The sequence below is a fragment of the Sus scrofa genome, chromosome 7 (assembly GCF_000003025.6).
Source record: "Sus scrofa isolate TJ Tabasco breed Duroc chromosome 7, Sscrofa11.1, whole genome shotgun sequence".
NCBI lineage: Eukaryota > Metazoa > Chordata > Mammalia > Artiodactyla > Suidae > Sus > Sus scrofa.
This window is the reverse complement of record NC_010449.5, coordinates 37,331,922-37,358,181: the sequence shown is the minus strand read 5'-3', so window position 1 is coordinate 37,358,181 and position 26,260 is coordinate 37,331,922. Positions and strand designations below refer to the sequence as shown.

The 26,260-nt window shown below is 47.3% G+C and overlaps 1 protein-coding gene across 26 annotated transcripts in view; it reads left to right on the top strand.

The window, feature by feature from the left end:
• TRERF1 (transcriptional regulating factor 1) overlaps positions 1-24,803 on the top strand; it is a 221,921-nt gene extending 197,118 nt beyond the window's left edge. For 20 of the 26 annotated variants that reach the window (XM_013977938.2, XM_021098712.1, XM_013977942.2 and 17 more), the window contains 5 exons: positions 2,134-2,222; positions 4,530-4,643; positions 12,263-12,466; positions 16,329-16,576; positions 20,775-24,803. In XM_013977938.2, the coding sequence (XP_013833392.1) occupies positions 2,134-2,222; positions 4,530-4,643; positions 12,263-12,466; positions 16,329-16,576; positions 20,775-21,099 (980 nt within the window). In that variant the 3' untranslated portion in view covers positions 21,100-24,803. The remainder of the gene's footprint in view (positions 1-2,133; positions 2,223-4,529; positions 4,644-12,262; positions 12,467-16,328; positions 16,577-20,774) is intronic. The other 6 variants (XM_021098727.1, XM_021098725.1, XM_021098718.1 and 3 more) reach the window with 1 other exon arrangement.

The window sequence follows — 26,260 nt, the reverse complement described above, 5'->3', positions numbered from 1 at the left end:
CTTTCTCTCTGCCCCGGGCAAGGGGAGCATGTGGGAGCTGGGAGCCCAAGCTCTTGAATGTTGGATAGAATTTGAGGAATGGTGATGGAACCGCTCCAGAGCCCCAAATCCCGCCAACCTCCTCTGTGCACCTCGACCCCAGCAGAGCTCCTCTGAACCCCCGGCCCCACTTGTCCTCCTTGCCTGCCTGCCTGCCAGGCCTGGTTTCTCCTGATTGACTGGCTTAGCCTGAACCTTCCCAGGGAAGAAGCAATTCAGGTTCCCTGTGCCTCGGCCCCATCAGTCAAACAGAGCAAAATGGGAAATCTTGAACTTGTTCTGGTTGGAAGGAAAAATACTATAATTTGGGGGATTACAGCTTTGAAAAGTAGAGGCTTGTCAAAGGCCCAGCCATGTACCATCCAAAGAGTCAAGACACAGGGAATTCAAATATTACAATGAGGGAGTTTCTACTACAGTGTGGCAAGGATCCAGCATTTTCTCTGTAGCACCTCAGGTTGCTGCTGAGGCTCAGGTTTGATCACCAGCCCAGCGCAGTGGGTTAAGGATCTGGTGTTGCTGCAACTGTGGCATAAGTCGCAGCTGTGGCTCAGATTCAATCCCTGGCCTGGGAACTTGCCACGGGTGCAGCAAACAAACAATGGAATGAGGCTGAGTTTTCTGCAAACCAGCCACAGTGATTGCATCTTCCCTATAGCCCCCAGAAATACGCCTCCTCTTAGAAATCAGCCTCTGTCTCGCCCCAAACAGACCAGAACCAGTCTCTGTGATCATCTTCCTATCCTGCTTTGATGTGACTATCAAGTTTAGCCAGCATGGTGGCCCTGCCAGCCTGGCGCTGCCAGGCCCTTTTCCTCACTGGTCTGCAGATCTGTCAGGAGCTGGTCCTACTCACCTCCCAGCCTCTCATCTGCTTAAACCTCTGCTGAAACCCTATAGCTGAGCCATACTGGATTCCTGCTTATTCCTTGAACACCTTCACACCCTCGTCTATAAAATGGGTAGCAGTAATTCCAGTCTGACTGGGTTTTCGGTAGAACCAAATGACTAATACCGATGCAGTCCTTCAAACTTGGCATGTAGTAATAAGCACTTGTAAATATGAGCTTTTTGTCCCCTAGTGACTTGCATGTAAACACCTAATACCTATCTGCTGAATGGATGGTTGACTGACTGAAGTGTATCCCTCCCTGCTTGTCTCTGACTTTGCACGTGCTACTCTCTCTCCCCAGAATTCCCTTCCATTTCCTTCTTGCCTGACTTGGCTTCTTCGTCTTTTTAAATTCTGCTCAAGTCTTTTGTCCACCAGAAAGCCTTGCCAGCAGCCCTGACCTGAGTGTGGCGTTCGTCCCCCGTGCCCGGTTGGCACCCAGCCCCTCCCTTCGTCCTTGCAGTCATCACCTTGAATGCAAAGCCTCCTGGCTTTCTCCCCCGACGAGCTTGGGAACACCTTGAGGGTGGAGACAGCTGAATCCATCCCATCCCAAGGGACATGTGCTACCTGTCTACTTGCTCTCATCATAGTTAGATAACAACTAGCGAAATTCTGTTGAGCGCTGACAACTTTCCAGTTGCTGAGCTAGACACGTTTTGTGTGTGATCTTAAACCTTCACAAAAATCCTACGAGCTGGAGACAATTAGAATTATCCCCGTCATAGGTAACAAAACTGAGTATTCGGGAGTTCCCGTCATGGCGCAGTGGTTAATGAATCCAACTAGGAACCATGAGGTTGCGGGTTCAATCCCTGCCCTTGCTCAGTGGGTTAATGATCTGGCGTTGCTGTGGCTGTGGTGTAGGCTGGAAGCTACCGCTCTGATTAGACTCCTAGCCTGGGAACCTCCATATGCCGCAGGAGCGGTCCAAAAAATGGCAAAAAGACAAAAAAAAAAAAAAAAACCTGAGTCTTCAGTTCAGTAACTCGCCAAGGTCAAGGCCACAGGGGGGGATTTGAACCCAGGTGTCAAGGCTGCTAACCATTACATGACACTGGTTTTTGGTTCAAAAACATGTGATACTTACAATATTACATGCTGAACAGTTGTAGTTTTGTAACTTAGCTAAGTGAACCAACAACTAAAAGTGAGAAGAACCAAGAGCTGTTTTTGTTTATAAAGTCTGTGTTTTGTTACAGGTTCGGACAAGTGGACCTCCCTAGAAAGAAAACTGTTTAACAAAGCACTAGCCACTTACAGCAAAGACTTTATTTTTGTACAGAAGATGGTAAGCCTGTTTTTTCCCAATGCTCCTTTGAAACCGAATTTGGGAAGTTGTACACCTAAAGATATATAGAAATATTAGATTACTGGTTTAAGACTCACCAAAAGGATGTCTTCTATCTCTTGCTGGTTAAGAATGGTCTGTGTGGCGTTCCCGTTGTGGAGCAGTGGAAACAAATCCAACTAGGAACCACGAGGTTGCAGGTTTGATCCTTGGCCTCGCTCATTGGGTTAAAGATCTGGCGTTGCTGTGGTGTAGGCTGGCAGCTGTAGCTCAGATTAGACCCCTAGCCTGAGAACCTCCATGTGCCAAGGGTGCAGCCCTAAAAAAGACAAAAGACCAAAAAAAAAAAATGGTCTTTGTTGTAGGTGGCATGGCCTTGCTGTTTGGGATGTGGTGGGGGAGAAGGACATAGATTATTTGGATGTGGCAGTGGTGGGGGATTGTTTTTATCTTAATAAAGTGTAATTTAGGAGTTCCCTGGTGGCCTAGAGGCTAAGGATCCAGAGTCGTCACTGCTGTGGCTCAGGTCCCTGCTGTGGCTCAGGTTCCATCCCTGGGCCAGGGAATTTCCGCCTGCCATAGGCGCAGCCAAGAAAAGAAAAGAGAAAGATGCTTAGGTCCACAGAGAACAGGATCTCGGGTGACCGCTGCCTCTGGCTCTGTCCTGAGTTCATCTCCTGTCCTTAATCCTGAGCTTTGACTGGATGAGAATCAGGATAGGTGGATTTTTTTTCTCTAATTGGCTCCATCTTCAGATCTGAATTCACGCCTGCCTTGGAGGCCACCACAGTCTTTGCTGCCCCATTTGCCCAGCAGCTCCCAGGCTCCTGTCCCTCCTGAGTCACCTTCCCCAGGACTGGCCTGTCCTAGGCCTTGTTCCTTAAAGGCCCCGCCCCATGTTGACTGGTGGTAGATTCATGGGTGGTGCTTGCCAGGCAGTGCAGGATTTTAAACAAGAATTCCCTGGGATCCTGTCTCCCTCCCTGGGTGATTCTTAACGTAGAAACTCAGGATACCTGGTGGCTATGAAGGGAGCAGCTGTGAGGAGACCAGTCTTCAGAGGGTGCCGTCCTTGTCTCACCATGCAGCTGCCCAAGGGGACAGCCTACCTTCTTATCTGCCTCCAGAAAACCCACATGACTGAACCCCATTTTGAGCTTAGAGAACTATGAACTAAATAAAGGCATTTTTTTTTCTCTTTAAAACACATTTACCTTTGCCCCTTCGGGGGAAAACAGGGCAAGCCTTGTTTTCTGTAAAAACTAAGCTCTTGGCATCATAACTTCTGCCTTATATTCCTGTTCCATTCCTAAGGAACATTTTTCATAAATAGATTTTGAAGGTCAACCAGTCGGAGAGCCAAACACATTGAAGCATTTGGAAAAAAAAGCAAAACAAAACAAAACATGCTGCTTTATAGATTAAATAAGGGGAGTGAGCTCTCTGGATGGCGTGAAAAAAATCTCCAAGCTCTTCTTTTGAAGAAAGACAAGATGCAAAACAGTGCCTCTAGCACGCTACCTTTTGTGAGGCAGAATGGCAGGGAGGGATGTATTTCTGTGTTTGTTTGTGTATCTGTAAAGGAATTCTGGAAAGATACCCAAGATAGGAACAAGGGGAGCGAGCCATGTTGCAAGGCTGGGGAGGAAGCAGATGGACGGATGGATGGAGAACAGGTGTGGAAAGGAGGTTTTCCGCTATGTATATGTTTGTATTCAGCTGCATAAACCTGCTTACCTGGGACGAACTGAACATTTCACAAAAGCTTGCTGCCTTGCCCACCGCCCTGAAGCTGATCTGATCTCTCTTTTTTTTAATTATTGGAGTATGGTTGACTTACAATGTTAATGTTAATTTCAAGTGTACAGCAAAGTGAATCGGTTTATACGTATAAATATATATATATATATATATACACACACATATACACATGTCTATATATATATATCTCCATTCTTTTTTCCCATATAGGTTATTACACTCTACTCTATAAAACAGATAATTAGGAGTTCCCACTGTGGCGCAGTGGGTTCATGATCTGGCTTGTCTCTGTGACATTGCTGGTTCGATCCCCGGCCCAGCACAGGGGGTTACGGTTCTGGTGTTGCTGCAGCTGCAGTGCAGGTCGCAGCTCCAGCTCGGATTCAGTTCCTGTTCCAGGAACTTCCATATGCCATGGGTGCGGTAGAAAAAGGAAAAAAATAAAATGAAATAATTAACAAGAACCGACTGTATAGCACAGGGAAATCTGCTCAGTGGTTTGTCATAACCTATATGAAGCTGATCTTGAGCTGACTGTCCCCGCAGGTGAAGTCCAAGACGGTGGCTCAGTGTGTGGAGTACTACTACACATGGAAAAAAATCATGCGGCTGGGCCGGAAACACCGGACACGCCTCTCTGAAATCATCGAGGACTGTGTGGTGAGTGAGGCCGAGGCTGCCCCCAGCGCCGCTTCCGCGGGCCCCATTCCGCGGGCCCCACCCCCGCCCCGCCCCCAGGTTTGTAAGTGGCTGGCCGGTGACTTGGCTTTGCTGCCCGATGGCCGGTGGCCGTGGCGAGTGACTGATTGATTTCCTGGCCTTGCTTTCCTGGGATAACTAGGCAGAGGGAAGTCAGCTTTGGGTTTGACCTGTAGACCAGAGATCAGGGAAGAAGCTGAGGACTGGCCTGCATTCCAAAGTGGGTAGGAGCCAGAGGACTTGAACCCTGGTGGCCCCAGCCTTGACCTGGTTGGTTTATAAGAGGCGCATTGATGCCCTGGGATATCCCTTCCTGATCCTTCTATGACACAGACGCTCCTGATCAGAGAGCATAACATGCTTTAAAAAGATCAAGGCAGGAGTTCCCCTGTGGCACAGTGGAAACAAATCCTACTGGGAACCATGAGGTTGCAGGTTCCATTCCTGGCCTTACTTAGTGGGTTAAGGATCTAGCGTTGCCATGAGCTGTGGTGTAGGTCGCAGATGTGGCTTGGATCCCACGTTGCTGTGGCTGTGGTATAGGCTGGCAGCTACAGGTCCGATGAGACCCCATCCTGGGAACCTCCATATGCCTCAGGTTCGGCCCTAAAAAAAAAGAAGAAAGACCAAGACCAAGGCATCCTCGGATTTAACAGAGCTTCTCCAAAGCACATGCAAGAAGCTGCTTTGACCTCTAGATGGCGCCAGGAACTCTCCATTATCCAGGAACTGGTTAGCAGTGTGTAGGTCATTCTGACCCTCACATCCCTGACATTGAGTTCCTTCATTAGCAGACAATCCAGAGTTGTCCGCTTATTAGGTTGAGGTACCTACTGGAGCTCCCACTGTGGCACAAAGAGATTGGCAGCATCGGTGCGGCACCAGGATGCAGGTTCGATCCCTAGTCCAACCCAGTGGGTTAAAGGATCCAACATTGCCACAGCCTTAGCCTAGGTCGCAACTTTGTCTTGGATCTGATCCCCAGCCCAGGAATTCTATATGCCTCCAGGTAGAAAAAAAAGAAAAGAAAAAAAGAAAAAGAAAAAAATTTAAAAGATAAGGTACCTAGTAAAGACATGAGATCAAAATCTTCTCCGAACCCCTTGCATGGCTTCTGTGATTACTACCACTTTTGTCCTTGTGGTTAACTTCCTTCTCTGCATCCATAGCCGAGGGAAATCTCTCATGTTGTGGAAAACATTACCTCCCATGTGTGGATGTAGAAATCGCAAGTCTTAACGCAGATCACTAAAGTCCAGTCTGTCACTTTCCAGGGAAAATGTTTGACATTCATGAATGATGTGAATGTTTGTCATTATACTTTCATTCTGGATTGTGCCCCAGTTGTAAGTGTTATTAGCAAATATGTGGTTTAGTTTCTTTTCTTTCCTTTTCTTTTCCTTTTTTTTTTTTTTTTTTTTTTTTTTTTGGTCTTTTTGCCATTTCTTGGGCTGCTCCCGCGGCATTTGGAGGTTCCCTGGCTAGGGGTTCAGTCAGAGCTGTAGCCGCCGGCCTACGCCAGAGCCACAGCAACACGGGATCCGAGCCGCGTCTTCGACCTACACCACAGCTCATGGCAATGCCGGATCCTTAACCCACTGAGCAAGGCCAGGGATTGAACCCGCAACCTCATGGTTCCTTGTTGGATTCATGAACCACTGAGCCACGACGGGAACTCCCCGGTTTGGTTTCTTTCATCGACACATACACAGCACTTCCTGTGTTCCAGGCTTTGTACCAGGAGACACTTTACACATATTGACTCATTTACTCCTTGTCCGAATTCTTTGAGGTAGGAAACAGAGGCAGAGAGCCTCGGTAACTTAGCTAGGGTCAAAGGGCTGATGAGTATGTTGTCTGAGCCTTATTCCCGTGTGTGTAATACTTTAGAGCAATCAAATGCATATGCCCTTAGAGAAATGTAAAAACACTTGGACTCATTAACATTTCAAAGCCCAAGTTCCTAACTAAGAATTGATCCTAGCTGTGAAATATACAAACATATATAAATTTATATTTGGACCCAAATATCAAAAAAAAAAAAATGGAATATAATGGTCTTGCCGTTCTTTTGATCGGAGATGGCAGTGTTCTCTATTCAGGGTTTCCTGTGATCAGGACTTTTGTTTGACCAGCTTAACTACTGATGTCTTATGTCTGAGTAACCTTTTTCTCATCTGTGCCTGAAGGTTTTAAAAAAGCAATGTAAGGGAGTTCCCATGGGGGCTCAGCGGTAACCAACCCAACTAGTAGCCATAAGGACATGGGTTCAATCCCTGGCCTCACTCAGTGGGTTAAGGATTCAGTGTTGCCGTGAGCTTTGGTGTAGGTTGCAGTCCCAGCTTGTGCCCTGTGTTGCTGTGGCTGTGGTGTAGGCCGGCAGCTGTAGCTCTAATTCAATTCGTAGCTTGGGAACTGCCACATGCCTCAGGTACAGCCCTAAAAAGATAAAAAAAAACCCCAAAAACCCCAAAACAAATAAAACCAAAAACCAATATGGCCTCTTCTGGTTCAGTCAGCTAGGAGCAATTGAGTTCCCCCTATGTCTGTAGCGCTATGGGTGACCCAGGGATGTTGCTGGCCTCTGCTCCCTGCCCCATGAGCATATATTGTAGTTGGGAAGATATGGCACACAGAAAGAGAATGTTTACTGTGAACCCCAAGAGTGTTTCAAAGCAACATGAGATGACCAGAAAGTCTCTCTATGGCCTTAGAGACTTTCTCTCATCCAGCTCCTTCATTCCACAGGCAGAAGGTTGAGGCCCAGAGAGGGGAGGGCACTTTCCCAAGGTCACACAGAGCATTCCTTTCTCAGTGAGTGGAATAGACAGCAAACAAGGAAGCACAAAGAATCCCGGGAGACCTCGGGCCTGGCCCCTCAGCTTACCGACCTATTAAAGGGGGCTGAGGGTGCAGGTGATTTGGAAAGTCCCTTCCAATTCTGGAATGTTCTGGGCTCTGTCAGAGTCATGTTGTGGAAGAGGGCAGAATCAGAGGCTTTGGTTTCCTAAGGCAAAGTGATGTCTCTCCGGCTTGTGTGTTACAGGACAGCGCCTGGCATGATGTCAGTAACTGTTTGTTGAATGAACGAGTGAGCATTCTTCCCATGGAGGAGTCACTCTGGGTCCTGGCAACAAGCCCTCCATGAGCTCACTGGAAAGAGATGGGCTGAGCCAGGGGCTTCTGAGCAGAGGAGGGCTGCTGGGGAAGGTGTTACTGCAGGCGGCAGAGGTTCATCTCAGGGATGGCAAGGCCCAAGGCAGCGTGTAGCCTCCGACTGAGGAGGAAGGGTCAAGGTGGCACCCCAGGTACCACCCCTTCTTGGGTCTGTTTGCCAGGAGCCAGGCGTTGCCTGAGTCAGGTGCATCCACACCTTGTGACCTGTGAGCACAAAAACCTATGTGCAGAAATGGCTCAGATACGCCCCACAACAAGAAACTCTTGATTCAAGGAGACCATGTGGTAGCTCCCAGCTCCCCTGAGGGCTCTGTGAAGGCGCGGGTCAACCTTCTGAGGGTGGGTTGCCAAGTGGAGGTGAAAAGCTGGGACCATGCAGGACTGGGGAGGCTGCAGAAGGCGCAGTGCTGGGAGGCGTCCTCCTCGTCCTCCAGACCTGCCTGGGACACCTGGGTAGCAGTCTGACCACAGTCCTCAGTCTTTCACTAGAGGGCCGGGTGGGACATGGTCCAGTAGCTCAGGGACTTGTGGGAGAGGAAAAAGAGAGTGGGCAATGCCTGTTCCTTAGGGAGCCAGAAGGTCAACACAGCACAATCACAGGTGATTCGACATCTGGCCAGAGACCATCTCAGGCCCTTCCACTCTTATGGGCAGAAGAAGGGGCCAAGGTGGGCTCTGCTGAGGAGGTGGGAGGGCAGCGTGCTGGCCACACCTTCCTGAACCTTCCCCAGGCCCCCACTCCCATGCAGGGCAAATCTGTGGGTCTGGCTGCGGCCACAATTCAGCACGATTCAAGAAACCAGCTGAGACGCTTAACTGACTTTAGAAGACAGCAGTCAGGGCTCCAAGGGCGCAGCCCCGCAGGGTGCCAGACCCAAGGCACCTACAGTGCAGTCCATTGACAGGGGCCTGGGAAACAGCCTCCTTCCCCTTGACGCCTAAGGGCAGCTGGTTCCAGTGGTTTTGAGAGGTTCAGGGGATCCGTACTGGAGCTGGAAACCCAAGCCACGTCCAGATGGGCAGATGGGCACCTGTGGACACATGCATCGGCCGAGGAGTGAAGGCCAGGGTTTTAGAATCGGGTGGTACAGGTCTTAACATTTCAGCTCAACTTCTTTACCAGCTCTGTGGTCTTGGGAAAATTAGTTCTCTGGCCCATTTCTTTTCTTTCTTCTTCTTCTTCTTCTTTTTTTTTTTTTTTTTTTTTTTTTTTTTTGTCTTTTTAGGGCCACACCCACGGCATATGAAGTTTCCCAGGCTAGGGATCGAATCGGAGCTGTAGCCACTGGCCTACGCCACAGCCACAGTAGCACCAAACCCGAGCCACGTCTGCAACCTACACCAAGTTCACGGCAACGGCAACGCTGGATCCTTAATCCAGTGAGCGAGGCCAGGGATCAAACCTGGGTCCTCATAGATCCAAGTCAGATTGCTTTCTGCTGAGCCTATTTATTTATTTAAGAAATAAAATTTTGAGGAGTTCCCGTCTTGGCTCAGAGGGTTAAGAACCTACCTATGTCCCTAAGGATGCGGGTTTAATCCCTGGCCTTGCTCAGTGGGTTAAGAATCATGTGACTCGGATCCCACATTGCTGCGGCTGTGGTGTAGGCTGGCAGCTGCAGCTCCAATTCAAAGCCCAGGAACTTCCATATGCTGCAGGTGCGGCCCTCAAAAGAAAGAAATAATTTGTATGGGGTTTTTGTGAGAACTAGAAGACAGAGAGAGTGTGTGTGTGTGTGTATGTGTGTGTAGTGCCTGATTCATAGCAAATCCTCAGTATATTGTCATCACCATCTTCATTCATCACTGACTGTAACACTCAAATTTGTCATTGAATAAATTTGGGTGGTTGAGCATTTGTGTTTTAGCTTGTAACTTTCTCATAATACAAATGCCATTTGCAGGCCGGAGAAATAAAAATCTCCTCAAAAAACTCTTATTTGACTCTCGAGTACTCTTGGAGTACCTTGTTAAGTATATAGTCATATCCCTGCCCTATATTTGCCTGCTTTTCTACTGATTTGGGAATATTACCAAAAGTTTCATTTCACAACACATCATAAAATGGCCAACTTGTCGATACATTGTCCTACATTTTAGGGGTTTTGTCCCCTGTCTTGGCATCTCTCAGTCACACTCATGAGCCATTTGGCCTCATGATAAATCATTTTGGGAACCTGCCACTTTGATTTTGCCACTTGAAGTAAACCCTGCTTAAATTCCTGAGACACACATAATCACAGTACAGTAGCATTTAATCTGTAATTTAATTGCTCTATGGAACTTCTCCCCTAAAAGCTTTTAAGCCAAATAATGGCATGGTAAGAAAACTGTAATTCTAGCAACTGCCGAGAAATGAGTGCCATTGTCATTGAAAGCTACTATGTAATTTACTTTAAATGGCAAACCCTAGGCCTCGGTCTGCTTAATAATCTGATACCTGAGACCACAAGTTCCTTTTGTGAAGGAATGGCATGAACCCTTGGAATCTGACATCACGTGGTCTTACCTGAAACTCTTTGAGATTGGAAGATGGAGGATTCATAGGAGAATAAAGCCATTTAAGTGAAATCAGCCTGTAAATTCTATACTAGTAAGGGACCTATAAGCTTAAATCACAAATTGCTCTGTCAAGTGTATTAAGCCTACATCTGTATTCATTGAAGTCTTTCAGCAAAGGTCATCATTAGTGATTAATCTGGATTAATCCACTGGAAACCGGGGCCATTTTTAAAGTTCACCCTATTAATACATTGTCTCAGACGTGCATGTATTCCATACTAAGGACAGTACCGAGGAAGTGAGGAGAATGTTAAATGCCCATATTTACTGGGATTATCTTTTCTCCCACCCCCGATGCAGCCTGGAGAGAGAAAGCTTGTGGTTTCTAGGCCCTAGGTTATAGATCCCAGAAATCTTTATTCTGGAGTCCCCCACCTGGTGCACAGGGTTAAAGGATCTGGTGTGGTGCTGGCGTAGGTCGCAGCAGTGGCTTGGATTCCGTCCCTGGCCCTGGAACTTCCACATGCCATGGATGCTGCCATGAAAGAAAGGGAGGGAGGGAAGGAATCTTTATTCTTCTTGCTTCCTGGTTCTGGGAATCGTAGGCTCACGCAGAGTGACATCGCTGTCTGGGGTAAACCCGCCTGGAGCCCACGTGCTTTAAGCAGTGGGTTTGCAGAAGGCCTGGCAGAGACGAATGACCCATCTGGGCAGGAGGCAGCTGGACATCCCTTTTGTTTTCTTGTATGTAAAATAGGAGGACTGTTTACTGCCCAGTCCGTGACACAGCAAATAAAGCACTTTGTATGCTGCGAAGTGCTGTAAAAGAGGCGGAAGTGAGGCCGATGTGACACCAAATCCCCTTTCCCTGGTCCTCCGTCTGTCGGCTTAATTCTCCCAACTCATCGCTGTTCTCAAGTAGAGGGAGGGGACACAGTCACAGGAAGGATACTTATTTGTAGGAAGTATTTTTCTTGTCCTTTTTCATAGGATGCCTCTGAAAGGCATTTCTCCAAGAGCCAGTGATCAGCAACAACCCCCCACCCCCCAAAAAACACATAGTAAATGAGAGGGACTAGTCCCTTCCATTGCCTCTCCTTGTCAGAGTCATTGTGATTCACTCCGATTCTGTTTTCTGACAAGAACAGAGCAGGACTATATCTAATCACTTGTGATGAAACAAGATGCAGAATAATGTGAGAAAAAGAATATATATATATATATATATATATATATATACATACATATACATATATATAAAACATTGGGTCACTTTACTGTACTGCAGAAATTGACAGAACATTGCAAATCAATTACAATAATAATCATTTAAAAAAAGAACCGAGCAAAAGTACATCAGCAGGACTTTGCACAAGTCAAATCCACAGCTCCGGCTTTGTACATGGAAGGGTGTTTGAAGGCCTGTGAAAACAAAGCACAATAGCTCTTTAGTCTCTGTCCAGAGAGATCCCACAGTGTCATTAATGCTTAGAAACCTTCCTAAATGCTCTGGGGAGAGAGACCTGCTACAAGTGGGGCAACCTGCCCGGGTTTTAGTCAGTGTCAAGGTCGGCCAGTCTCAGACAAGGAGGAGACACCACACGCAGAAATCTCTCGTCCCTGACTTAGCATACTTTCTTATAAGTGATAAGGAGACCCAGGTGGGGCCGCAGGGACTTCCTTGCTCTCAGAACTCCAGGTGTCCAGTGGCCGGTCTTGTAGAGACCATATCATCCCCAGAGGCCTCCACCAGCCATTCCTTCTGCAGAAAGAGCCCCCCACCCCCACCCCCCGCAGTGTCCAGCCCGGCCCGCTCTGCTCTCCGGGCCCCTGGGTTCTGTTCATCACTGAAAATGCCATTTGGGGGTTTCCCCTTTTTGCTTTTCTTGCCTTACCACCAGACAAGTGAAGAAGAGGAAGAGGTGGAGGAGGAGGAGGAGGACCCAGAAGAGGACAGGAAATCCACAAGAGAAGAGGAGAGCGAATTGCCCAAGTCCCCAGAGCCGCCGCCGGGCCCGGTGCTGGCTCACGCCGAGGGGCCGCCGCTGCCGGCCGTGGGCCAGCCCTCTGGCTCCTTCATCTGTGAAATGCCCAACTGCGGGGCTGTAAGTGTCTCTGCGTCCTCCTGGGGTCTGGGATTCAGGGGATCCAGGACGGATGGCAGCTGTGCTCAGCTTTAAGGGACAATACAGTTCCCAAAGGGTACGCTCTGCTCTCCGCCCTGAAGACCAGGCCGAGGGAAGTCCACGTAGCCGGGATTGTCTTCCTATCATCCATTTACCTATGCATTCGGCCTGCAGATATTTCTGGAGTGGGTGCCTGGTGCTCAGAGGACCAAAGGCCATCCCCGCCCTCAGGAAGCGTGTGGTTCTGCCTCTGCAGTGAGCTCTGGGCTTCACGGTCCTTGGTGCCTGTCCACTCCTCTGGGCTGTGTGACACCAGGTCACGCCCTGTAAACGTGCATTTTAAATGCAGTGAGAGGAATTCCTGCTGTGGCTCTGCAGTAACCAACCCGGCTAAGTTATCCATAAGGATGCGGGTTTGCTCCCCAGCCTTGCTCGGTGGTGTAAGAATCCGGCATGGCTGTGGCTGTGGTGTAGGCTGGCGGCTACAGCTCCAATTTGACCCCTCGTCTGGGAACCTCCATATGCCTCGGGCATGGCCCTAAAAGGCCAAAATTAAATAAATAAATGCAGTGAGAGAGCCCACAGAGAAAGAGTATCCTTTTATGGCATAATTACCAAGATCTAGCTAACATTTGTCTTTGTACCCTTTGGGGGAGACAAAAAAAATTTACTAAGCAAATTATTCATGTAAACAGGCTAAAAGGGTGTCTGTGTAATTACTTAACCCAGTACTTTTCAAGTACATTAGAATCATCATTTAGTTGAAATAAAACCAGTTCACCATTTGATCGTTCTTAGCGCTAAAGGATGGCTTCCCAGGATCTCTGCCGGCTTGATCTAAGGTTCCCTGTGTATTTTAAAGGATATGTTTTGTTAATTGTTAATTTTAGACTCTCAGTCCTCTCTGGTCCCCAAGTCATCTTAATGGTTGAGTTTTTCCCAAATCAGGTTCCTTAAATCTGGGCACCCCTGGGCAGGCAAGTTCTAGAGGTATTATTGCCAAAAATTCAAAGAATGTTGCTTCTTTCATGAGAAGGCCTATTTTCCCCAAGTTCGTGCTTATCTTTGCTTGTGAGTTACATAGGATAATCCTGTTTTCTAGAGTGTACTGAATGCTACTTATTGAGTCTGTCACTTCGATGAAGAAAGCAACAGTCTTTAAATATTTAGATCCTAGAGTTCCCGTGGTGGCTCAGCACTAACGAGCCCATCTAGTATCCATGAGGACTCGGGGTTCAACCCCTGGACTCACTCAGTCGGTTCAAGATCCAGCCTGGGGATCCGGCCTTACCAAGAGCTGTGGTGTAGGTTGCAGACACCGCTCGGATCCCAAGTTACTGTGGCTGTGGTGTAGGCCAGCAGCTGCTGCTCCAGTTCAACCCCTAGCCTAGGAACTTCCATATGCCACAGGTTTGGCCCTAAAAAGAAAAAAAAAAAAAAATTAGAGTAAAGTATTTGGATCCTAAAGCAGAAATTCACTTGATTTACATTTAAGAAACGAGGAGTTCCCACTGTGGCACAGTGGGTTAAGAATCCAACTGCAGCGCACCAGGTCGCTGTGGAGGCATGGGTTCGATCTCCTGCAGTGGGTTAAGAATCCAGCATGGGTCACAGCTGCATCTGGGATTCAGTCCCTGGCCCAGGAACTTCCATAAGCTATGGGTGGGGCCATAGAAATTTTTCAAAAGAAAAGAAAGTTAAATGATTTATACATTTTGCATTAGCTCTAGAGAACATGAGCAATTGCTAGCTGGTTTCTGTCTTTGATGTTTAATGGCCCCAACGCTTCACGCCATCACTGCCGTATCATATAGAGCACCCGTTCAGGGATGATTAAGATGTTGACTCTAAATGACAGTACCCGTGGTGAATTTGTTTAGAAATTGGAAGTTCCCATCGTGGCTCAGTGGTTAACTGACTAGGAACCAAGAGGATGCGGGTTCGATCCCTGGCCTTGCTCAGTGGGTCAAGGATCCGGCGTTGCCGTGAGCTGTGGTGTAGGTCACAGACATGGCTCAGATCCTGCATTGCTGTGGCTGTGGTGTAGGCCGGCGGCTACATCTCCAATTTGTCCTCTAGCCTGGGAACCTCTCTCTATGCTAGAAAAGGCAAAAAGACAAAAAAAAAGAAAAAAAGAAAAAAAGAAAAAAAGAAATTGGATGCTTCCTCAATTCATAGTTTGGGTGTACAGAAAATTCTTTACTGAGCAGGAAATCAGCTTTTACTTTACCCAATCAAAACTGCTTGGCAAGATGGTTATTTTTTCATGACTTTAAAAAAGTAACAGGGGAAAGTATGTTTTATTCATTGCCTAAACATGGAGGTTTTAGTTGCTACATCAAGATTTTTTCTTTTCTGGGAGTTCCCATCATGGCTCAGCAGAAACAAACCCAACTAGTATACATGAGGATGCAGGTTCGATCCCTGGCCTCACTCAGTGGGTTAAGGATCCGGCATTGCCATGAGCTGTGGTGCAGGCTAGAGATGCGGCTTGGGTCCAGGGTTTCTATGGCTGTGATGTAGGCCAGCAGCTGCAGCTCCGATTTAGCCCCTAGGCTGGGAACTTCCATGTGCCATATGTGCAGCCCTAAAAAGATTTTTTTTTTCCCTACAAGACTATGCACAGAACTCACGGACTTAACACAGAGCAACCATCTGTGGCTGGACAGTTCAGTGGGTCCTCCCATTATCTGATGCATTTAACAATCTGGAAGGCAGGGCTCTTGGAATTCAAGGGTGTGGATTACCTCCCTTATGGCAGTGACTCTCAAGTGGGCCACTTTTTGTCCCCCATGAACATTTGGCAACATCCAGAGACATTTTTGTCACATCTGAGGAGGTGCTGCTGGCAACTAGTGGGCAGAAGCCAGGGATGCTGATAAGCCTTCTGAAATGCTCAGGACTATGCCCACAACAGAGGATCATCCAGCCCCAAATGTCAGTAATACTGAGGCTGGGAGACTGTGCTTTATGATGAGCCTCAAAAGACCAGGTTGTCCCCCTTTCTAACATCCTGCAATAAATGTGGGGGTCTGAAGCTTTGCTTCAATGCTGGCTGATTGGAGCTGAGACGTAACCTACCGAATATATCAGAGCCGCTAATGAGTGTCTTTCAAGCTGTGCCTCTTGAGGTATTAGGCTCCCCGGAGGAGGGATACAGCTGAGCAAATAGACTCGATTCTGGGATGCTGTCTATTTCAGCTAGAGCACCTCTGCTTTGAACTTGGAATAAGGTCTGATTTTTTTTTTAAGTGAAGAACAGAAGCGAAGGGAAGGGCAAAAGAAAGAAAAAGGGGGAAGAAGGTAGTACCTGGCTAAAAAAAGTTTGAAAGCTGGTCCAAACCTCTTCATTTTTCAGATGGAAAAAATAAGATGTACGGAGGGAAAGTGGCCCGTGGGCCTCCCTGTGAGACAGAGGGGCCCAGGTTGAGCCCCCAGTTTTTGATTATAACAACAATGTGCGTTTCACTTGGCGCAGAAGTTGTGGTTGTGGGAGTTCCCTTTGTGGCTCAGGGGTTAACTAACCTGACTAGGATCCATGAGGATATAGGTTCGATCCTTGGCCTCACTCAGTGGGTTAAGGATCTGGCGTTGCTGTGGCTGTGGTGTAGGCTGGCAGCTGCAGCTCAGATTTGACCCGTAGCCTGGGAACCTCCATATGCCTTGGGTACAGCCCTTAAAAAAAAAAAAAAAAAAAATGTGGTTGTGGTATTTGATCTCTACTTTCTGTGGCATTTGCCCAGAGTTTGCTTATGTAAAACCTGTGCCCTGTCATTAGACACTGTTTCAAATATCCCATGTTCTGCCAATGAGTGACTAATAACCCTAATTTCCTTTTCAGGACTGTAGATGTCATGTCACTCCCTTTCTTCCCCAGGTGTTCAGCTCCCGACAGGCACTGAATGGCCACGCTCGCATCCACGGTGGCACCAACCAGGTGACCAAAGCTCGGGGTGCTGTCCCCTCTGGGAAGCAGAAGCCTGGCAGTGCCCAGAGCGGGTACTGCTCAGTGAAGAGCTCGCCCTCCCACAGCACCACCAGTGGCGAGACAGACCCCACCACCATCTTCCCCTGCAAGGAGTGTGGCAAGTGAGTAGAACTGGACCAGAGACTGAGTCTAAGTGTGTGATGAATAATGGCTCTGTGGGTGCTGGACCGAAATGTGCTGAGGTGTCACCAGGGTAAAAAAGAACCCAGGGAGTTTCCGTTGTGGCTCGGTGGTTTAAGAACCCGACTAGTACCCATGAGGATGCGGGTTGATCCCTGGCCTCCCTCAGTGGGTTAAGATTCCGGCATTGCTGTGAGCAGTGGTGTAGGTCAGCAGCTGCAGCTCTGACTCAGTCCCTAGCCTGGGAACTTCCATATGGAGCAAGTGCATCCCTAAAAGACAAGGGAAAAAAAAAAAGACTCTCCAGATTTTTCCATATACCATCCTTGGGAGTCTACATATCGCCTCATGGTAGGTGGACCTTGCCTTTGACTCAGAGTACAGTTATTCTGATGTCCTGAAGCTTCGTAAGGATGGACATCGTCAGAGAGCAAATCTCTACTGACACAATGACACCCTTTTCCAGAAATGGTAGATGGGACTCTGACTCCCATTTCTTCCTTCACACCCAAACCATAGTCACTAGTGCTGCTGTCTTTGCATCCCTGCTGAGTGATTGGCTCTAAAGCACTTAATCAGGAGCTCTCTGTGGCAGAAATGGCTTTCTTAGCAATACTGCTCATTCCTGCACCCAGGGCAGGCATTACCAATCAATTGCTACACTCTTTGCTCTCACATTAAGATGAGACTCAAATCCTTTCCAAGCCATCAAATCCTAATGCTTCAAGCTGGCACAACCAACTGATCAGAGTTGACTTGCGAGATAAAAGCTATTGGTCATCTCTGCCCATTTAAGTATAATATAAAGCAACAAAAAGAGGAAAACTGTCAGTAGGTAGTAATAAAAATACCTCATGCTGACGTTTACTGAGCACTTAATTTTATTCCATGCTTTATGCACATGAGCCCCTCTCAGAATCCACACACAGAAACTGCATGGGATGCAGATGCTGCTTTATCCTTGTTTTACAAATAAGGATTAAACATTAGGTAAAATGACTTGCCCCAGGTCATACCCCCAGTAAGAGCAGAGCTGAGGTTTGAACCTATGTGTGTTGAGAAACAGAGCCTGGGCTTCTGACCACTGTTCCATCCTGTTGGTTTGCTTTGTTTATTTTATCAGTGATGGTCGGTTGCCCACAGATCCCTCCCACAGCATCCTGTGTAGAATTCCAGTTTCCTTCTCAGTGAGTGTGCCGCCTAGAGAGGCTGTCATCGGTGACTTCCTTTGGGAGCCTTTTGCTCCGTTTCTCCTCCCATAATGGCCAGTGCCGTAAACGTGCAGTGTTCACCTGAGAGATACCCCCGGGTAGCTGCTGAAACTCGACCAAGAGAACATTCTTGGCTGTAAGAATGCGGCCACCTTGGACCTCCGTTTATAATATTCATTCTAATGGAACAGTTCAGGCACTTTTGAGGCGTTTTGATAGTTGCTGCCTTTTATCAGTTCCTCAGTATTTGCCTGGCACGGTTTTAAAGGCTATCACGTGGGGAGTTCCTGTTGTGGTGCAGCGGAAACGAATGTGACTAATATTCTTGAGGTTGCGGGTCCTATCCCTGGCCTCGCTCTGGGTCAGGGATCCGGCGTCACTGTGAACTGCGATGTAGGTCGCAGACGCGGATCGGATCCCACATGGCTGTGGCTGTGGTGTAGGCCAGCAGCTGCAGCTCTGACTTGACCCCTAGCCTGGGAACCTCCATCTGCTGTGGGTGATATTTCATGTATTGATGAATTTGACAGGCCCCAAGAGGTCGGTACTCTTATTAGCCTTAGGTCGGTGGCACCTGCCACAGTGAATTGAAACTAGCAGCTCTCCTTCCCTCTGTGAAACAGAGATGGGGAGACTGACTTAAGTGTGGGCCCCCTCCTCTGAGCTCTGACGTCCTTCAGACCCACATGTCCTCTTCATGTCACCGAGAAATAAGTGAGCCCCCGGATTGCTCATGAGGCTTATTTCCTAGAAATAATGCAACTCCCTCAGGCTGACTCCATCTGTTTGCCCTGGGGTAGAAGAGCTGGGGGCCTGGAGTCTCCCCAGTTTCTTCTGGGAGGAAAGAAACCTTCCACCCCCTCACCTCTAATAGGCTACAACTCCTTCCTCCACTAGGTGGCAACAAAGAACATTTTGACAACTGAAAAACATAGGTTATTTCCAGCTCTCAGGCTCTCCATTAAATGTTTTTCTTGTCTTATTTTTATGTTGCTTAGGACCTTTTTCTCCCATAACTCCAGTTAAGATTTTATGGAAAATAGGAATGCTTTCTCTGGTTTTCCAGACTCGGAATAACACTAGGCAGATGTTTGCAGAATGCTTCTTTTAGCTGCTGAAATCGTGTTCATTCCAGTTAACAGTTTTCAGTTATGTCCAGGGGTGACGCATCAACTCTAAGACATGGGTCTTAGAAACGGGTTTTTGTTTTTTTTTTTTCTCCTTTGTGAGCTCAGGAATGATGAATTATGTCACCCTCCCTCTCCAAAAGCAGGCAGTCTCACAGCTGGACAAACTTTCTCTGAAAAAGGTCCAGATCAAAATATTTTAGGTTTTGCATGTCTGTCTCTGTCACAGCTATTTTAATTTTGCTATTTTAATGCAGAAGCAGCCGCAGATGATCCAGAAACAAATAGACATGGCTGTGTTCTGGTAGGACTTTATTTACAAAGAAGAGGCAGGGGTATTTACAAAGAAGAAGCAGGGGGCTGGATTGGGCCCAATGACCATGGTCAGCAGGCTCCTCATCCCCGGGTTTCTCAGCCTCGGAACTGACATTTCGGGGGCTGTTGATTCCTTGTTTGGGGAGGAGGGCCTGCCTCCTGTGTTTTAGGGTGTTTCACAGCATCCCTGGCATCTACCTGCTCGATGCCAGAAGCACCACCCCCATCCCTAGATGTTGCCAGCTATTCCCTGGGAGACAGAGTCACCCCCAGCTGAGAACCACCGTTTCCTTCAAAAGCAAACAGGAGGAGGAGTTCCCGACGTGGCTCAGTTGTTAACGAGCCCAACTAGTGTCCATGTATCCATGAGTACACGGGTTCGATCCCTGGCCTTGCTCAGCGGGTTATGGATCCAGCGTTGCCGTGAGCTGTGCTGTAGGTCACAGATGCAGCTTGGATCCCACGTTGCTGTGGCTGTGGTGTAGGCTGGCGGCTACAGCTCCGATTTGACCCCTAGCCTGGGAACCTCCATATGCTGTGGGTATGGGCCCAAAAAGACAAAAAAGAAAAAAAAAAAGGAAATTACGATATAGCATGGCCAAGACAAGAAGAGGGTCTTGGGGGGAAGAGGAGTGGTGGATGCAGCTCAGAAGTCAAGTACTGCCTAGACAGAGGAGGGCCACTGGACTTGGCCTCACGGTTCCTAGCGCTCTTGAGCGCTTGGGCTGAAGCAGAGGGTGGACAGTCCAGTTGGAGCGGGTGGAGGAAAGAGGAGCTGTGCCGAGTGTGTGTAGGCAGATCCTCAAGAATTTTGATTGGAAGAACAGGGACAGGAGGCCAGAGGCTGCAGGGGAGTTGTTTTATGATGGAAACCACCAGAGTTCGGCAGCATGATTTGACGATGCTAGGGAAGGTCAAGAGGAGAGAGAAAGGGGGACGATAAGGAGAAAGGTGTGCCCCAGGCCCCAGAGGGACAGGAGGCTTTGAGAATTCATCCTCTGTGGGCACAGGGAGAAAGCCTGCCACACCATAGTTGGGGTCCTGTCCTCATCCCCTTTCCTTGCAATGCTTGAAGGGACGTGCCAGGTCGCAGGGGGAGGAGGTCTTATGGGCTCAGAAGATGAGGACCCTGTCAGAGCCACCCCAAACCAGACATCAGATCATGTACCCGCTACTCCCCTATAGGACACACGGGTTTCCAAGAACTCAGATCCTGAGTTTCCTGGCTCAGTGGACACAAATCCAGCTAGGATCCATGAGGACTGGGGTTCAGTCCCTGGCCTCATTCAGTGGGTTAAGGATCCAGTGTTGCCGTGAGCTGTGGTGTAGTTTACAGACGCAGCTCAGATCTCATGTTGCTGTGGTTGTGGCTGTGGTGCAGGCCGGCAGCTGCAGCACAGATTCGACCCCTAGCCTGAGAACCTCCATAAGCTGCAGGTGCAGCCCTAAAAAGAAAACAAAACAAACAAAAAAAAAAAACCCTCAGGTCCTCTTAAATTTCACATGCTGCTGCTTTTCGTTTTTAGAGTCTTCTTCAAGATCAAAAGCCGAAATGCGCACATGAAAACGCACAGGCAGCAGGAGGAACAGCAGAGGCAGAAGGCCCAGAAGGCGGCCTTTGCGGCCGAGATGGCAGCCACGATAGAGAGAACTACGGGGCCGGTGGGGCCGCCGGGGCTGCTGCCCCTGGACCAGCTGAGTCTGATCAAACCCATCAAGGACGTGGACATCCTCGATGACGACGTCGTCCAGCAGTTAGGGGGCGTCATGGAAGAGGCCGAGGTTGTGGACACCGGCCTCCTCTTGGACGATCAAGATTCAGTGTTGCTTCAGGGCGACACGGAACTCTAAAGCCCCGTGTGTCGCCTAGAGACCGAGAAAACCCCCGGCCTCCATCTTCATTCGTCAGGAAACCGGACTGCCTGCTCCGTTTTGTACCCATCTTAAACTACCTGTTTAAAAAGTGGTCGTGCTTTTCAGGTTTAGGGGGAAAAAATCATTTATTTAAAAAAATTGTTTTGGGGGTTGGGGGGAATAAATAATTGGCACAATTCTACTTTAAGAGGTGTTTCATCTGGGCTGCATTCCCATGAACTCATTCTTGGCTGGGAATGAACCTGACACTCAAGTTCTTTTGCTTTCAGTGATCAACCGTCCTGGTTGTCTTTTATCCCAAAGCTTGCGGTGAGTGAGTGAGTGAATATGTGTGTGTGTGTGTGTGTGTGTGCGTGTGTGCGCCCTCCCACCCGTGTGTGTAAAGCAGGCTACCCTCTTCGAGCTGGGGTCTTGGGCCATCCTTTCCCACCGAGAGTCATTTTTTGTTCTAACCTCATTTCCGCAGTTTGCAATGAACTTGGCGTCTTTGCCAGGAGACCACGCTAGCACGTAGCTATCCAGTGAGCAAAGCCAGCCCTCGTGTCCCACGACTTTTCTGCTAGCACACACGTCATTGGAAGAGTTGACCAAATGTGAAAATAATTTTGCTCCCTGCCTTGCCTGTCACTCAGCCTGTTTCTAAAAACTGAGTCCTGTATCTTTTCAGGCTTTCACTCCCTGGCAGTGATTTACTAAGAAGGAGGTTCGTGGAGCAAGTATGCCCTCTGCCCTGGTCCCTGAGGACTGGTTGACTGCTTCGTGGGTTGTTTTGGCCTGAGCCGACTGGAAATCCATCTGGAGGAAAATAACCCCAACTATCAAGTTGCCAGGGCTGTTTTTAGGGAGGATGGTCGAGGGGCACAGATTGAAGTACTTAGAGTGCCAAGAAGTCTTCTTTTGCCCCAAAACTAGATCAGAGGAACTGATTCTTTTTTTGCCACGCTGTTGTGGTCAGTGGAATTCTGAAATTACTCTGTGCCACTTGCAAGTACTGTGAAACGTCACTCACTGGGATTTTGCTATCATTCACCTGTGCGAAGTTTACCTTGACGCTGACTCTGAGGAGAAGGGTTTTCTAACAAATCCGATGACAGATGCAAGGGAAATAGCATTAAAGGCCAGCAAAAAAACGGTTTCAGATACCACCGTAGATCCAAGGTCTGATTCAAACAATGAATGTATTCATTAACGTCATGTACCAAAGCACTTCTAGAATCTTCCAAGCTACGTAAGTCTGCTCTGCCTCCTCCTGTCTCTGCAGGCAGGGTTGCTGTTTGTACTTGAAGGTGATAAACTTGTAATCCTTCCAGAAGGGCTTTCAGCTCCGGCTTTGGGGCGGTTAGACAGCTCCACAGCCACGCTTAGGGCAAACCAGCGTGCTCCTTCAGGCCAGGGTGCAGCCCCAGCTCAGAGCCCACGCTGCTGGCTGGTGGCTTCCGGAACTGGGGGCTTTCAGGCCTGCCCCTGCCCTGGGGAGGCTGATGCTGATGTAGTGTGGCCGTTCTGCCAGGGCACTTTGCTGGCACGTGAATAGCTTGACGTTAGGATGTCAGCGGAAGCATGAGCATAGGACCCAAGTATCCTTTAAGTTATCCCTGCAAATGCATTTAGTGCACATGCTCCAGCCACAGTGGCCCCAGGCAGGCAGTTTCCTCTGAATCTCAGGAAAGCCACGGACAGAAGATAAATATCAAGGTTCTTTCCCATTCCATCATTCTGTCTTTCAGAAACGAGGTCGTGAAGGTATCCTTTGTCTTTTTTTTTTTTTTTTTTTTTTTTTTTTTTAAGGGGAAAAACATACTGTTCCACTTGCTGCCGTTTCTGATGCGTTATCCCAGCCTATGTTTTGAGCTCAGAACCGTCTGAGCAGGGCATCAGCTTTGCCGCAGAGCCGTTCCAGAACCATTCCAAGTAATACCGGCTGATCCTCTCTGTCCCAGTGGACCTCCTCCCCCGCTTGTGGGTGCCTGAGAATGATTCTGGAATGGTTCTGTTCTTGGGTCTGTGAAAGCTTATCTAGCAGAGGAGCGAACACCCAGAAAAATGTTTATAAAGCACATGTACTCGTTCTGTTTGGAGACTTGCCCGGCTGTTCCAGTTGAAAACATGAAAAATAAACTGAGTTGCCAAGCAAAAATATAATGCACAATGTAATTCTGATTTTCCGTGCAGTATAGCGTTAAGCTTTTTTTTTACTTGAAATAACCAAAGAACTCCTCCTTGATGAGACAGTTCGCTTTCCTGAATTAGTATTTCTTCACAATATCAACTGAAAGAATTGACTTCATAGTAAAATATTGCACTTATTTTTTTCCTGAAATAATTCTGCCTGCATGTATGTGTTGTGTTTTAGTGTTCCCTCATTTCTCCCCACCCCAAAGAACTTTTCTTCCCAATGGTTTATGTCTTCAACATGGTAACTGTTTATCAGATGGTTTTTCATTAGTGAATTTAGACCTCTTTGAGAAAGCTTGTATATAAAAAGTTAACAGATATATTTTATGGAAAAACCCATCTTATTTTCAAATATATTTAACTGCTGTTCTATTTTATTAGAGGAAGGTTGTAAATATTTTCTAGGAGTTCTATTGTAAAGAAAAGTATTTTTGAAAAAAATTAATGTAATAAAAACGAAAACCTTTTTAAATAGTGGTTGTGATTGCTTCCTGTTCTGGCTTCATTGTGTTCTATTTGCAGGAAATGACTTGCATGCCTTCCCATTTTAGGATGTAATTTATTCCGGTTTGCACTATTTTAAGTTGACATCATAATATCTAATGTGCTTCACTGTATTTTCCCCGGAATGCAGGTCCCTCTGTCCGTATCAAAAGCACTATGTATAGCATATTCATAACTTTTTCTTTTGTAATGTGTGTATTTTTAATAAGGATTTTATGTAACATTTTGGCAAAAAGAGGACAGTATTTTCTAGTGAATTTTATAACACATTTTGCTAAAAATGTTTCTTCCTAGGTCAGTTTTTGTTAAGGCCAACCAAGAGTCTTATTTTACCAGAGGTTTAAAAAAAAAGTTTGAAGCTTGAAAGCAACGTTATATTTAAACATCATATGTAACAAATAAATAAAGATGTTTTATAGACTTGTCCTAAAAAGGTGCATTCCTTAAAAACAAAAACAGCTGGGGCATTCTAGGTCAGTTTTCCCCCTGAGTGATAAGCATTTTTTAAAATTACCACAATGCTTTTTTTTTTCCCCCAGAAAGAAAGCCAGGAGAATATTACTTAAAAGTTTCCAGTCCTTAGCCTTCTCAGAAATTTATTATAGTTCTCATAGATAGGCATTCATCAAAAAAGAGATGTGACGTTCCATTGTGGCACAGCGGAAACGAATCCAACTAGTATCCACGAGGATGGGGGTTCAATCCCTGGCCTTGCTCTGTGGGCTGGGGATCCGGCGTTTCATGAGCTGTGGTGTAGGTCACAGGCATGGCTCGGCTCTCCAGTTGCTTGGCTGTGGTGTAGGCCAGCGGCTACAGCTCTGATTCGACCCCTAGCCTGGGAACTTGCATATGCCACCAAGTGCAGCCCTAAAAAGCAAAAAATAAATTGTAAAAAGAGAGAGAGATGTAACCAAACCAAGATTGTCATATTTATTTGTGAAAACCTGATTAAATATTGCATCAGCTGCTCTGAAAATAAAATGTTATCTTTTTGAGTTTCATTTGGCTTAAACATTCCTTCTTTCTAGCCACTGAAAGGACTTCTCAATGCTAATTTACTCTTAGTGGGTTTCTGTAGACCAGTTTAGAAGTCTGCCGACCACATCTAATGCTCAGTCAAGTTCCCCCTTTTACCCTGGGGGCACGGGTGAACATTTCTGCTTCTCAGGCCGTGGATGAGCCACTTGAAGGGTTGATGATCTCTACACCATTGCACTCACACCGAAGCTCAGTATCGCAGACTGCTATCTCACGGCGAATCCCCCACAAAATCCAGTCTACCCTGGTTCATAGGTATTGCTAACCTGAATTTCCAGGTTCTTAAAAGTGTGTTTAGGAGTTCCTGTCATGGTACAGGGGAAACTAATCTGACTAGGACCCATGAGGTTGCAGGTTCCATCCCTGGCCTCACTCAGTGGGTTAAGGATCTGGCGTTGCCGTGAGCTGTGGTCTAGGTCGCAGCCGAAGCTCAGATCTGGTGATGCTGTGGCTGTGGTGTCGGCCGGCAGCTGCAGCTCCCATCTGACCTGGGAACCTCCATATGCCGTGGGTGTAGCCCTAAAAAGACCCCCCCCAAAAAAAGTGTGTTTACTTTTCAGTGATCAACAGCAAGTTTCAGGAGAAAGTGGAAATTCTGGATTTCATATGAAATTTAAGTGGCACATAACTGTCCAAGGCCTTGATCTTCTGCCTTCTTTGGAGGCTTTATATGTTTAATTTGGGTCATCAGTTGTAGTCCTGTACCAAATAAAAAAGCTATTCCTTGGCAAACGGTGCATTTAGCTGGCTTTGGAAATTTATGTTCTGCTTCCGGGGCCCACGTGTCCAATCTGAAGATTTTTTTCTACGTTTTATTCTTTCACTCAGTACTCATGTGCCAGGCACTCTTCCACACTGTATTAAACACGGGGGAGTTGAGTGGATAAAGATGACTGTGACATCATTCCTATCAAGGAACTTGATATTTAGGAAAGACATACAGGGCCCTGGGAACTGATCCAGTTCCCCCACTGGAAGCAAAGCAAAGAATAAAGCAAAGGTTTGGAATAAAGCAAACGTTATGCATTACTGCTATTCTGAACTGCAATTTACAATAGATGCTCGGCAACTATTTGTTAAGTTAACTAATCATCTCTCTAACGTTCCAGGTATGCTTATCCATGTGTGTGTGTGTGTGTGTGTGTGTAAATAAAACCTCTTTTGAGTTTACCTAAAGTCAATTCTGAATTCCACAGACTCCTCGTCTAATTTCCTCAGCCATAGTTAGCCAGCTGTGGAATGAAGATGAGTTTTAATGTTAACATAAGCAAAACATAATTAGGGAGGCATGTTAAGAAATTGAATAATATATTCCTAAGCGAACTATACTGATCTCTGGATACCTCTGTATAAAAGGGCCAAAGGGTTGATTAATTTCCTTACAAGAGAATCTTTTGAAAAGGGCTGCCCCCCACCCCCC